Source organism: Phalacrocorax carbo, chromosome 7, assembly GCF_963921805.1.
Source record: "Phalacrocorax carbo chromosome 7, bPhaCar2.1, whole genome shotgun sequence".
Lineage (NCBI taxonomy): Eukaryota > Metazoa > Chordata > Aves > Suliformes > Phalacrocoracidae > Phalacrocorax > Phalacrocorax carbo.
The window spans coordinates 679,352-693,087 of NC_087519.1; the positions used below are offsets into that span (position 1 = coordinate 679,352).

Genomic DNA, 13,736 nt, shown 5'->3' on the forward strand with positions numbered 1-13,736 from the left:
TCTGCGTCTGCTGTGGGTGCTGCTGGCCCGGCCCTGGGGGAGCACCAGGAGGGGGTTGGGGGGCTGGGGGCCTCTGTGCTGCTCTCGGGGGGTGGCTGTAGCCCTGGGGGGCTCTTGGCTCTTGGCTGGTGTCTGGGATGCTGCATGATGGTGGGAAGTGGGGCCCTGGACCCTCCGTGGGGGAGGGATGGGTTGCTGCAGCGTGAGCTCTGGGGCAGGATCTCTGGCTGCTCTTGGAGCAGGCAGGGGGGACTGTGATGGCCTCCATGGTGGGGCCATTGGAAGGCAGGGTCTCCAGCCTGCAACCTGCCAGTGCTTGCTGCCCTCCTGCCAGCTTTCCTGCCTTCTCTCTGCTGCAGAGCATCCCTGGTCCACTCTCGGAGCAGCTGTGAGCCCCATACAGCTCGGCAGGGCGTGTGGAGGCTGTGGGGCTGGGGCTAGTGCCTGCCTGAGACCTTGGGGGAGCAGGGCTGGTCCTGGGGCTCTGGGTGAGCATGGCTGCGGGGGACAGGCCAGGCAGTGAGCTCCCTGAGCAGCAGGGCTCCTCAAGCCGGGTGCCCTGCGCCCCTGGCTCTGCCACAGCTCCATCTGGCCACCAGCCTCGGGGCTGGCTCAGGGCCCCTTCTTCCTCTTCCCCTCTGGAGCCAGCTGCACTCCTTGGGCTCTGCCTCCACTTCCCCTGGCAGGGAAACTGGGACTCTCCCTGGAAGGAATTTTCCTGCCGTCTCCCCTCCCTGCAGCTTAACCCTTCCCCAGCTGGCCATGAGCCACCGCCAGCGGCTAGCGGAGGTCAAGGAGCTGGGCGACCTGCTTCTCCCTCTTCTCTGCCAGCGTCCCTCCTTACCATTCCGTGATTCCTGTCTGTCGGCCGCCGGAGCAGCGCGGTGGAGGGAGCAGGTGAGCAGGGCTCCGGCCTGTGTCCTGGGGCTGCGACATGCTGTCCAGCAGGCGCTGGGACGGTTGGAGGGGAAAACTCCAGCTTGCCCCACGGCGAGGACCTTGGTGGGGAGCCTGCGTCCCGCTCTGCTCCAGGAACATGGGGGTGCCTGGGTGGGTCGGGCTGGGGCAGGTGGCCCCAGCTGTAATGGGACATGCGTGCGTCCAGCCACGCGCTGTGGTACGTCAGTCCCCGGTGCAGGATGTGTCCAGCCATGTGCAGTTCCTCTGCAGCGAGGAGATGTTTGTGCACAGACACCTCCGGTAGCAGATTTGGCCTCACTGCCCCTCCCCACATGCTGCCGGAGCCTTGGCCCCGGCGGTCTGCAGGAGGCTGAGGACCGAGGACCACGCTGGGGCAGGGTGAGTCCCTCTGCTGCTGGCTGTTCCCTTTCCCCTTGCCCTTGCGGAAGAGGGCAGAGACGGTGGGGTGGTTCATCCCAGGATGAGCCAGGCCAAACCCTTGGACCCCCATTTCCCCACCCAGGAGAGCTGCAGCCCTGACCCCGGCAGCCACGGGGTTGTGCGGAAGCAGCGCCAGCCTGGCCAGGGCAGAGGCAGCCCGGCAAGCCCTGGCTCCTCGGGGCTGGCCTGCTGGCTGCCCAGGGACCCCGGGGTCCTGCCCTGGGACAGGAGCCCCGAGTGACCTGGCAGAGCAGACGGAGAAGGCTGCGCTGAAGGTGAGACCTGGCTCCTGCTGCAGGCAGCAGCATTCCTGCCCTGTGCTGGGCTGTGAGGCGCCCAGCGCTGGCAATGACCCTGTGTGCCCTAAGGGCCCGTGGCCGGGTCACCAGACCCCTCCCGCACCCCCAGCCGGTCTGGGGGGTCGAAGCATGCGCAGGGAGCGAAGGGCCGGGGCTGCCCGGGGGCTCAGTGCTCTCCTGCCCGAGCTGCCGGCGTGGTCTGGAGATGGGAGGTGCGGCTGGGTCCCGGTGGCCCCGTTGCCCGTCCCCAGCCAGGCTGCGCTTTGGCGCCGATGGGCGCTGGATTTTGCTGAGCTCAGCCGGGGTTTGCTTGCCGGAGCGTGTCCCCCAGCTCCAGGCCCCCCTCCCCAGCAGTGAGGTGGAGGGGAGCAGGCGGTGGAGCCTGGCCCCGGCTCAGCCCCTCCGCAGGTACCTGCCACGCAGTAGCAAGAGTTTAGCCTCACCCTGCCAAGCAGTGGGTGAGCCTGAGTCCCGGCCCGGTGCCCAGGCTGCGCTGGGTCACTCCCCGAGCCGGGAGGCCCCGGGGGCAGGCTGCCTCTGGGCACAGCACCCTGCCAAACCTGTCTGTGCCCCAACCGCAGCCCACGGGTTGCCCATGGGAACAGGGACATCTCTGAACCCACGGCTGCTGGTGCAGGGAGTGCCAGGTGGGGCTGGGGCACAGGGTGCTGGGCTGGGGGGGCTGAGTGAGGGGCACCCCCCCAACCAGGCACACCATTCCTGGTGTGCCTGGGTGCTCCGGGTGCTGTGGGGAGGGGGGCTGCAGCCAAGGGGCTCCTGCTCTGTCCGGAGCCGGGGGTGGCTTTACCCAGCAAAGACCCCCTCGCCCTGTCCCTGGGCCGGGTGTGCAGGAGCCTGTACCCCATGCCCCCCGCTGCCCTGGCCGCCCCCCAGCCCCGGGCCAGCCAGCAGCCATGGGGTTAAGGGGGCGAGGAGGTTCAGGTTACTTCCCTTGGAGCTTTAGGAGGAAACTTTCCTCCCGCTGGCGCCTGAGCTAGCAGAGCTGAGACCCCCGAGAGCCGGGCGCAGGCAGGGCGCAGTCCTGGGTGCCTCGATGGGGCTGGGGCAGGCGGGACCCCCGCTGCCTCTCGCTCCCCGCGGCTGAGCGGAGGAGGGTGAGTGGGGGGCGATGCCGCTGCCCAGACCTGCGTGGGGAGGCAGACCCCGGGCCAGGGGCTCCTGTGGGTCCCCACCCTGGGGGATCGTTGGCTTGGGCCGAGTGGGGAAAGGGGCTGTGTGGGTGCATGCAGGGCCTGGCACAGGGGTGTAGGGTGTGGGGCAGGCGGTGGGGCTGTGGGCTTGCATGTTTGGGGCTGCAGACTTCATGTGTGTGGGGATTATAGAGCCCGTATGTGATTGGGGGGAGGCATTGGGGGGGTCTCTGGGGGTGCATGAGGTTATGGAGGGCTCTGGGGTGTGTGCGCATGTGAGGTTATGGGGTGTGCGGGGCCAGAGCCTCAAGGAAGTCCATATGGGTGACGCCCAAAATCTGTGCCCCGGGTGCCTGCGTGTGGGACGTGGGACATGTGTGTGCGCCGTCTGCAAGGGCTCCATGGAGGAAGGGGCTTTGCAGTGGGGGGAGCAGAAGCCTGCGTGTGCTGGGGCTGGGGGAGATAGGGACCGTGTGGCGTGGGGTGGTGCAGGCAGCCTGGGGAGGGGGCTCAGGGAGGGGCGTGGGGGCTGGCTGGTGTTAATGGGGGAAAGTGTGTGAGGGGGCCAGCGCAGGGGCGAGCCGGGGTGAGTGCCTGCATGCCGTGTCCAACAGGGTCTGTGTGGGGAGAGCCAGCGCCGGGCAGGGGTGCGGCATGCCCGTCTGTGCAGGATGGGGGGGTGTACGGGGGGTGTGTGGGGTGCCCAGTACCCTCATGGCTAGCTGCGGCCCCTAGTGCCGGGGGAGCTGTCCCAGCCATGATTCCCCAAACCCTGTGTGCCTTTGGCCGAAGCGAGGGCAGGGACTGGGGCAGCGCGTGCCTGTGCTGCAGCCCCGCACGCAGCGGTGGCCGGCCAGGCCGTGGCTACGGCCAAGCTCCGCGGTGCAGGGAATGCCCGGGGACGCCGCAGCATCCTGGGGCTGCTCTGCCAGGCGTGGTGACACCAGCGGGTGCAGCTGGGTGCTGTCGAGGACAGGGCATGGCTCCCTGAGGGCACCGCTCAGCCTCCTGCCAGGTGTGCCCCTTGCCCTGCAGCTGCGGCTCCCGGCAGGACCTGCCCATGTCACCCCCCCCCGGGGAGATCAGTTCTCCGGAAAAGGAGTTTCTATTCCCAGGGCAAGATGCAGTGCCTCCCCTCCGCACCCTGCCCTGCATGGGGACTTCGCTCCGCGGCTTTCTGCTGTGCCCGATCTGCCACCCCAGCCCTGGGGAGGCCTCTGGCAGAGCTCTCGGGGCCAACCTGCATGGCCTGGGGGGCTCAGGCTGCTCTCCCCTGCCAGGGCAGAGCCCCCATGAAGAAGCATGTGCTCCCTGAGCCCTGGCATGTTTGCCTGGGACCTGCGCCATAGGGCGCAGCCGAGGCCGTGCCCACAGGACCCGCTGTCTCTGAGCTGCGTGTCGGGGGGTTGAGACCCCCTGCCCGTGGTGTGCGCAGGCTGCTGGGTACCCCGCAGCTGGCAGGTCCAGCTCGGGGTGCTTGGGCTGGGTCCGCAGGGCCTGGAGTTTGACCTCATGGTGCGAGACAGGCGATGAAACCCTGGGCTTTGGGAGGGCTGCGGGCAGAGTGGGTTCCTCCCCAGCTGTGCCATGCCGCTGTGGCCTCCCCAGGGCAGCAGCGTGCACCCTCCTGCTTTTCCCCTGGTGTGTGGGCAGCCCGGTGAGGTGTGCCCTTGCCAGGGTGCAGGTGCCGGCCCCCACCCGCCATGCCTTCAGCCCCAGCAGCAGCTCCCTTGCAGGCAGACGGGCGGCTGGGACCCCCCGGTGGCGGCGCAGGCCCCATCACTCAAGGGCAGGCAGGGCGACACTGAGCCAGAGGCTGGACTCAGGTATTCTTGGCAAGGTGGGGACATGGCTGCAGGCTGTGACCACCCACTCTGCCCCTCTTGCAGTGCCAGGCAGGAGCTCAGGAGATACCCCAGAAGGCCTGGCCTGCAGCCCCTGCCACTTCCACGCTGCCCACCCCTGACGGTGCGATCCTGAGTTGCCAGTTTGAACCCCCGCTGCAGCGGTGCTGGGTGTTAGTGCTCCAGCAAGCCTGAGAGACAGGCAGGTGAAAGGATCATCCTCGGGGCTGTCACCGCCCTGAGCCTCATGGTCGTTTAATATTTCACCCATTAACTTGGACTGATAAACCTTGTGGGAGCGAGAGGCTAAAAGCCGTGCCAGCTGGGCAGCTCCACGAGCACCGCTCCCGCAGCCCCACCATGGCGGCCGGCTTCTTCATCAGCAAGACCGTGGGCATCGTGGGCATCGTGCTGGGCCTGGGGGCTGTGGCCACCATCATCGCACTCTCAGTGGTGTATGACCAGGAGAAGAACAAGGTGATGGATACTGGCACCACTGCCACTACCACCACGACCGCTGCCCCCACCATGACCGCCACCACGACCACCACCCCCACCACGACCACCGGCTCCACCACCACCACCACCACCATGCCCAGCACCACTGCTGCCCCGAACAAGCCCTGGGACCGGTGGAGGCTGCCGACAACGCTGATGCCAGAGTCCTACGAGGTGACCCTGCAGCCCTTCCTGAAGACGGTCGTCAACAACACGTACATCTTCAAGGGCAACAGCACTGTGGTCTTTGTCTGCCTGGAAGCCACCGATCTCATCCTCATCCACAGCAACAAGCTGGAATACACCATGCAGGGGAGCTTCCACGCCTCTCTGCAGGCGGTGAGCGGCTCCAGCGCACCATCCATCTCCAAGACCTGGCTGGTGCCCTCCACCCAGTACCTGGTGGTGCAGCTGAACGGTATGCTGCAGCAGGGCCAGCGCTACCGGCTCTTCACCATCTTCACGGGGGAGCTGGCTGACGATCTGGCTGGCTTCTACCGCAGCGAATACGTGGATGAGTTTGGTGAAAAGTAGGTGGAGGGCAAAGGGCCAAGAGGGGGTGGTGTGGGGCTGGCCTGGGGACAGCGGAGGTCATGGGCCGGCTTTGGGGCTCCTCTCCCACTGGGACAGCAGGACGGGTGTGGGGGAGCCTCTGCGTCCTCCGGTGTCTGCACATCCCCTCAGCAAGGAGGCGCCTGGGGGGCGGGCAGGGCATGGGGTGAGTGGAGGGACCTGGGGCGTGCGGCTGCTGCAGAGGCCCCCGGCCCGGGCTGACGGGCGTTGCTTGCAGGAAGGTGGTGGCCACCACGCAGATGCAGGCAGCTGATGCACGGAAAGCCTTCCCCTGCTTTGACGAGCCAGCCATGAAAGCCAAATTCACAGTGACGCTGATCCACCCGTCTGACCACAAGGCCCTTTCCAACATGCCTGTCAAGAGTGAGTGGGGTGGGGGAAGCCCTGGCAGGGGGTCTGGGGGCCCGGCAGGGCTGCAGGGTGACCCCCCCTCCTTCCATTCCCCACAGGCACCTGGCAGCACGATTTCAATGGGACGAGCTGGAATGTCACCGAGTTCCACGCCACCCCCAAAATGTCCACCTACCTGCTGGCCTTCATCGTCAGCCAGTTCGACCACGTGCAAAACGACTCGGGAGATGTGCTGGTAGGCTGGAGATGGGGGCATCCCCTGCCCACCCACGGGTCTGAGCCCGGGCAGTGGCTGAGCCCTACGTCTCTCCCCTGCAGATCCGCATCTGGGGCCGCCCCAAGGCCATCGCCGAGGGCCAGGGCAACTACGCGCTCCAAGTGACTGGCCGCATCCTCAAATTCTTTGAGGGGCACTACAACACATCGTACCCGCTGCCCAAGTCTGGTGGGTGCCGTGGGGTGGCCGGGTCCCCGGGAGGAGCCACCAGCTGCATGGGGGGTGGGCGGGTAGTCTGGCACCCTGGCAGTGGTGTGCCAACAGGACCCCTCCATCCCCCAGACCAGGTTGGCCTCCCTGACTTCAACGCGGGTGCGATGGAGAACTGGGGTCTGGTGACTTACCGGGAGAACTCGCTGCTCTTTGACAATGCCAGCTCCTCCATCGGCAACAAGGAGCGGGTGGTGACCGTCATAGCCCACGAATTGGCCCACCAGGTACCCACCGGGCCCCCCGCCCGCCCCGCCGGCTGGCTGGGCCCAGCTGACGGGGCACTGTGCCCCCTCTGCAGTGGTTCGGGAACCTGGTGACGCTGCGGTGGTGGAACGACCTGTGGTTGAACGAGGGCTTCGCCTCTTATGTGGAGTACCTGGGTGCCGATGCAGTGGAGCGCTCCTGGAACATTGTGAGTGCTGGGCCAGCGGGCAGGGGGTGCAGGCAGGGAGTGCAGGCACCCCCTCCACCCCCGCACCCCCGGGGGCTGCCCCTGCTGCCAGGAGGGCGCAAGCAGGGCTGAGGTGGGTGCTGGCACTCACTCCTGCAGAAAGACCTGATGGTGCTGAACGAGATGTACGTGGTGATGGCAACGGATGCCCTGGCCACCTCCCACCCGCTTTCCTTCCGGGAGGACGAGATCAACACCCCAGCCCAGATCAGCGAGGTCTTCGACAACATTGCCTACAGCAAGGTGGGTCTGTGAGTCCCGGGTGCACGGGGACTGGGCACGGGGGTCCTGGGGCGGTGGGGTGGGCTGCAGGGTGCCCTGTGCACCCGAGGTCTCTCACCCACCGTATCCACAGGGAGCATCGGTGCTGCGGATGCTCTCCGACTTCCTCACCGAGGACGTGTTCAAGGAGGGACTGCAGGTGAGGCTCTGCCAGTGCTGGGGGGCACTGAGCCCCATGGCAGGGGCCTCCCTGGGTGCTCTGTGGGTGTCCTGCACCCCGGACCTTCCCATGCCCACCTGACTTTCCTGGTGCTCTCCTGCAGTCGTACCTCCACACCTTTGCCTACAGCAACACTGTCGCCTTGGACCTCTGGATTCATTTGCAAGAGGTAGGAGGGGGCTGGCTGCTCCTGGCTGCTCCCCCTGACCCAGCCCCTTCCCTGCCCCTGTCCCGGTCCAGTCTGGGGGGCTGCTGGTGGAAGGGGGTCCTGGCCACACAGCTGCTGTGGGCTGGGTGAGAGGTGCAGCACCGCCCGAGCCCCGCACCCCACCCAGATGCCCTGGCACCGGTGACCCACGGCGCTGTCCTCCCTGCAGGCTGTCACGAACAACAATATCTTGCTGCCCAGCAACATCAGTGACATTATGGACCACTGGACGCTGCAGATGGGCTTCCCCGTGGTGACTGTCAACACCCTCACCGGCAGCGTCAGCCAGGAGCACTTCCTGCTGGGCAACGCCTCTGCCGTGGAGAGACCCTCCGTCTTCAAGTGAGTGGGGTGGGGTGCTGTTGGCGGCGTGGGGGCCAGGGGGCCGGAGGGGCGAGGCATGGTCCCACTGCCTGCCTGTCCCCACACAGCTACACCTGGATCGTCCCCATCACCTGGATGACGCAGGAAGCTACTGGGGACAGGTACTGGCTGACCAAAAGCTCAGGTATGGCGCGCCCTACCCAGGCTGGGAGTGGGGGGTCTTGCTGCCACCTCCCCTGCCCTGGTGGAGGTCGGGGTCCCCCAGGAGGGCACTGGTGGGGGGTGCCTGAGCCTGGCCCCCGTTGTGGGCAGGGGGGTGGCTCCAGCAGACCCTCCTCTTCCCCTGCCAGAAATCTACGACCAGTTCAAGGTGAACAAGTCCAGCTGGCTCCTGCTGAACCTCAACGTCACCGGGTACTTCCGTGTCAACTACAATCAGGAGAACTGGGACCAGCTCCTTCAGCAGCTCTCCGTAAACCACAAGGTACAAGGGGTCAGCTGGGACCGGGGCATAGGCTGTGGGTGGGCGCCCACCTCATGCACCCCACGCACCCCACTCAGGGCTGCCCTGAGACGCTGACTCTGCCCTCTCCCAGGCCATCCCCATGATCAACCGTGCCCAGATCATCGACGATGCCTTTAACCTGGCCAGGTGAGCGGTGCGGCTGCCCCAGGGGTCTGCCACGGCGAGGGGGAATGGCAGGGTGAGCGCCCTGGGAGTGGGCTGCAGCTGCGGGTCGGGGAGCTGACGCTGCCCTCACCCCTCGCAGGGCCAAGCACATCGACGTGACCTTGGCCTTGAGGACCACGAAGTTCCTGAGCAATGAGACAGCATACATGCCCTGGGAGGCAGCACTCAACAACCTCCATTACTTCCAGCTGATGTTTGACCGCAGCGAGGTCTTCGGGGTGATGTCGGTGAGCAGTGCCACCGCCGCTCAGCCCCGGCCCCGCAGTGGGTCCCACCACTTGGCAGAGCCTGGTGCCGGGGGAATGGGGGCGAGGGGCTGGGTCTGCACCCAGATCTGGGTGGGGGGCTCATGCCGGTGCTGCCGGGCACTGACTATCCTCCTGCCCCCCAGAAATACATACAGAAACAGGTGATGCCCCTCTTCAACTACTACAAGGTCAGCACCGATAACTGGACCAGCATCCCGAGTGGCCTGATGGACCAGTGAGTGCTGTGGCTCCAGGGCTGGGCCGGACCCCTGGGGTCTCCCTGACTGCACTGGGACAGTCAAGCCAGCGCGTGCTGGGGAGAAGGCATGGCCCCACTTGCAGCCCGGCAGCAGCCTGTCGGTGCCCGGCTGCTGCATGCTGGTCCCCAGCCCCACGCGGCCCCTCTCTCCCCAGGTACAACGAGATCAATGCCATCAGCACAGCCTGCTCTTACGGCATCACTGAGTGCCAGGACCTGGCCACCAACTACTTCGTCCAGTGGCAGAAAAATGCCACAGAGAACCCGTGAGTCCCCAGGGTGCCCTGGTGCCATGGCAGGTGGCCGGGCTGGGCACGACAAAGGGCTCCCAGCTGAGATGGATCTTCTCTCCCACAGGATCCCCCCGAACCTGCGCTCCTCCATCTACTGCAGCATTGTGGCCACGGGTGGGCAGAATGCCTGGGAATTCATCTGGCAGAGGTTCAAAGAGGCCACTGTCGTGTCCGAGGCTGACAGGCTCCGCACAGCCCTCTCCTGCAGCCCCCATCCCTGGATCCTCAACCGGTGGGTGTGGGGTCCCGGGCGGGCACCGTGGCTCTGCCCCTGCCGGCCCCTCACCCAGCAGCATCCCCCCACAGGTATCTGCAGTACACCCTCGACCCCAGCAAGATCCGGAAGCAGGATGCCACTGCCACCATCAACAGCATCGCCAGCAACGTGGTGGGGCAGCCCTTGGCCTGGGACTTCATCCGCGGCAACTGGAGGATGCTCTTCACCCAGTGAGCACCACGCAGGGGTCCACGGGGGGCTGTGGGAGCTGGCTGGGACAGGCAGCATCCCCTGTCTGCCTGTGCCCCTTGCCGGGGGGTGGCACCATCCCTTTCCCTGGCTGTGTGGGGTCGGGGCAGCCTTGGTCCCCCGTGCTGCTCTGCCTGGGACCCCCAGCTCAGCTGTCCCTCTGCCTTCCCAGGTATGGGGGCGGCTCTTTCTCCTTCTCCCGGCTGATTTTAGCAGTGACGCAGCGGTTTTCCACGGAGTTTGAACTGCATCAGGTGAGGCTGGACCCTGGCAAGGTCCGTGGGACCAGGCACCAAGGACCCCAGCCCCCGCAGGAGCAGGGGCATGGCTCTGCACTGCTGGCGCCTTGCACCCGCCCTTTGCCAGCCCCTCGTGTGCCCAGGGGTCTGGGCAGCTTCGGTCCCTATCCCAGGATGCTGGGGTGCCACTGGGGGCTGTCAGGGTGCTGTCGGGGTACCCAACCCCGGCTCCAGCCCCGCTTCTCCCTGGCAGCTGGAGCAGTTCAAGGCAGACAACCAGGACATTGGCTTCGGGTCGGGGACACGGGCGCTGGAGCAGGCACTGGAGAGGACCAAAGCCAACATCGAATGGGTGAAGGAGAACAAGCAGGCGGTGCTGGACTGGTTCCAGCGCGAGACCTCCAGCTAACCGCGCAGCCCCGGACGCTGCGCACCCTGCTCCTGGCCCGGCCGCACGGCCAGCTGGCGCGGGATGGGCTGCGGGGACCGAGCCCGAAGCTCCCAGAGCCTAACCGCCCTGTGGCCGGGCCGGACCCTCACCCACTCCCCAGCTCTGCTCACTCCATCCTCTCCAGCCCCCAGCCCCAAGCGCTCCCTCCCAGCGGCCCCCGTGTCCCGCCCCAGGCTGGACCAGCGGGGTCCTTCGCTACTCATGAGGGGCAGGGTCCGCTGCCTGCGGACAGGGCCTGGCACCCGTATGATGAGCAGCAGAGCGGGGACGGGGGGCTTTGGGCTGGTGGGGGGGCCCCGCTGCCCTTGGCGGCCTGGGGCGGCACTGGGCTCTGCAGGCTCATGCAAGGCCTGCGAGGTGTAAATAAAAAACACGCGCATTGGGTTGCACATCAGCTTTCACTGGTGGCCCTGGCGGCTGGGGGGCACGGGGCGCGGGGCCGGCCTGGGGGGCTGCGCCGGGGCCCGGGCAGGAAGTGCCTGCGACCCCGCGGTGGGCAGGGGGTGGGGGCCAGGGATGCAGAGCACCCCTGGGCGGTTAGGAGCCTGGTGCTAAGTGGCTCTGGGGGCTTTGCCGACGCCAGCCCCCCAGCCCCTCCGTCTGACGGCTGCGTGCGAGCTCTCCTGCTGGGCCCGCACCCTGTGCAGGGGGCTGGCGTGCCCACTCCCTCCGGGGCCGCGATGCCTCCGCACAGACCCCTCCGGGGCGGGCGCTGCGGGGTCTGGGCGGGAGGCAGCTGTGGCAGCCGGCCTCTCGCGGACTGTCCCCCGTGGGCTCCCCAGGTCCCTGAAGGGATGGAGCTGGATGGTTTGAGCACAGGGATGGGTGAGTGGGAGGTGCCCTGCCAGTGGTCAGCGGGGTTGGGGAAGCCCCCGGGTGGTGGGTCCCTCCATCACCCCAGCGCCGGGTACATCTCTGTGGGCTGCGCTGGGAGGGGGCACTGAGCCCCCGGCCCAGAGGCAGCTCCTGGCTGTGGGGGTGCCTGCCCCTGGGGTGCCCCAGGCCGGGGGCACAGTGAGCGGGGTCCTGCAGTAACGAGTCAGGGTGCAGAGGTGCACGGCAGCTTTAATGAGGAGCCCTTTCCTGGTGTCTGTCCCACGCAGCTCTGTGGTATGGCCACACCGCTGTCCCCCACGCTGCCCCTCCAGCTGGGGGGTGCGATCAGCTCCACCACCCCCAGTGCCATGCTGGGGCACAGCTGGGCAGGACAGGGGCTGCACGGGGGGCCGAGGAGACAAGCTGGGCTGGGTCTGGTGGGATACCAAGCTGTGCAGAAAGAGCCATGTCAGGTGAGCAGCCGTGGAGTGGTACCATGCCCCACACCCCGCACCCTGTGCCCCCCAGCCCATGCGGACACCCCAGCCATGGCGTGCAGGTGGCTTTGCTGGTCCAGCTCTACCCACACGCCGCCTAGGACCATCCACCCCCTGTCCCCTTCTCGCCTGTCCTTGGGCTCTTCCCCAGCCCCGCTGCCCTTCAGGATGGTGGGTGCAAGAGCAGGGGCTGGGCTGGGGGGGGGGGCTTTGCCTACCTGGCGCAGCTGGGAGCCATGCGTGGGGGTCCCAGGGTGTCCCGTGTCCGTCACTCCTGCCCCAGGAGGCTGTGGGGGGACTGTAGGCTCCAAGAAGCTGGAGGAAGGCATCCCAGTGCCTGTGGCTGTGGCACACCTCTGGGGTGGCTCCAGTGGGGTCACCATCCCGAGGCTGCACGGTGGTGATGACCAGGACCCTGAGATGGTGTCAGGGGTCCTGTGCAGCTCCGGGGGATGCCCTGTTGCATGGATGTAGGGGGGCGACCCCCAGGCCCCCGTCCCCACGCCAGGAACCCCATGCAGCTCCAGGGGGGTCCCCACCATGGGAGGTGACCCCCAGCCAACAGTGCCAGGGGGTGAGGCATCCTGCTGGGCTGGGGCTGGTGGGTGCAGGCAGGGGTCCGGGCTCTGGCAGCACCCCAGGCCCTGGGGGCAGAGGGGGCAGTGCCGGGGGGACGCCCCTCGCCGCCGGGCCAGCGCCTCCTCGCTGAGCCCCAGCAGGGCTGAGAGGTGGGCGATGTAGCGGATGGCGAGGCGCAGGGTCTCGATCTTGGTGAGGCTCTGGCCCGCGGGGGCCAGCGCGGGCGGCAGGTAGTGCCGTAGCCGCAGCAGTGCCTGCGCCAGCCGCCGCATCCGCAGCTTCTCCCGCTCGCTGGCGCTCTGCCGCGGGCCCCCCGGCCCCCCGCACCGCCCCGGCTCGCCCCCACTGCCCTGCCGCCACCCGGCCCCTGGTCGCCGGCCCCGTGGGGGACACGGGGATGTGCCGGGGGGATTCGCAGAAGTCGTCGGGGAGGTGGCCTTGGCGAGGGCCCCAGCCCGGTCCTGGAGCAGGTCATGGCCCGCCAGGGGCTGGAAGCCCCGGGGCAGGAGTGGGGCTGTGGGTCTGGCCATGGCTGGGGTCCGCTCTGCTGCCCACATCTGGGGGTGCCAGGGCAGCCCCGGCTTTATGCGAGGCTGGGGTGCGAGGTGACACCTTTGTGACCGCCTGGAGGTGTCAAAACCTACAAAGCCGGGCTGGGGCCGGCTGGGAGCCTGGGAATGCTGGGCCCATTTGCAGAGGTGTCAGTTCTGACTCCTCTGGCCCTTAATTGGTGCTGCCCGGTGCTGGGAAGTGTGCAGGGACCAATTCACACGGCCGTGAGAGATGCTAACGCGCCGACCAGCCCTGCCAGAGCCCGCACCACCCCGCACGGCAGCTCTGCCAGGCTGGCTGCGCTGCGGGGGGCAGCAGGGACTTGACCTTCCAGTGCTGGGACCCTGAGCAGCCACCCCTGACACCCAACAGTGTTCCCACACCTCCCTGCCCTCTGCACCGCTCCCAGCCCGAGGGCCGGGGGTCCTGGGTGTGCTCCCAGCTCCAACCAACCGCCTTGAGGGGCAGGGGGATGCAGGATGTAGCAGCCAGGCCAGTGCACTGGTGGTGGGACCAGTGTGCTCCATTCCTGGGTGATGTCCCTTCACCTGGCCGTGCTGCTTCGGTCTCCCGGACCCCGTGGGATGCAGCCCTGGCTCTCTGAGCTCCGGACATGCTCTAGAGAAGTTTGAGGCACAGCCTGTGTGTTTGTGGGGACTCACCTGGCTGTGCA

The 13,736-nt window shown here is 67.5% G+C and overlaps 2 protein-coding genes across 4 annotated transcripts; one reads left to right on the forward strand and one right to left on the reverse strand.

Annotated features, from left to right (window-relative positions):
- The first annotated feature begins 1,163 nt into the window (after positions 1-1,163).
- Positions 1,164-10,957, forward strand: ANPEP (alanyl aminopeptidase, membrane). Of its 3 annotated transcripts, XM_064455944.1 has the most exons (22): positions 1,164-1,299; positions 1,424-1,616; positions 4,681-5,663; positions 5,924-6,069; positions 6,156-6,292; positions 6,376-6,502; positions 6,617-6,771; positions 6,846-6,959; positions 7,098-7,241; positions 7,354-7,419; positions 7,544-7,609; positions 7,818-7,990; positions 8,080-8,156; positions 8,323-8,456; positions 8,569-8,624; positions 8,743-8,890; positions 9,055-9,146; positions 9,326-9,436; positions 9,528-9,695; positions 9,770-9,910; positions 10,102-10,183; positions 10,422-10,957. In XM_064455944.1, the coding sequence occupies exons 3-22, from the start codon at positions 4,996-4,998 to the stop codon at positions 10,575-10,577; spliced, it is 2,961 nt and encodes a 986-aa protein (XP_064312014.1). In that variant the 5' UTR covers positions 1,164-1,299; positions 1,424-1,616; positions 4,681-4,995; the 3' UTR covers positions 10,578-10,957. The 3 variants fall into 3 exon arrangements, with proteins under 3 accessions (XP_064312014.1, XP_064312016.1, XP_064312015.1); XM_064455946.1 differs by lacking the exons at positions 1,164-1,299; positions 1,424-1,616 and adding an exon at positions 2,142-2,287; XM_064455945.1 differs by lacking the exons at positions 1,164-1,299; positions 1,424-1,616 and adding an exon at positions 2,639-2,755.
- A 947-nt stretch (positions 10,958-11,904) lies between these two features.
- On the reverse strand, positions 11,905-13,041 carry LOC135314164 (mesoderm posterior protein 1-like). The gene has a single exon (XM_064455812.1). It carries the CDS (start codon positions 13,039-13,041, stop codon positions 11,905-11,907), a length of 1,137 nt encoding a protein of 378 aa, XP_064311882.1.
- Between the last annotated feature and the right edge of the window lie 695 nt (positions 13,042-13,736).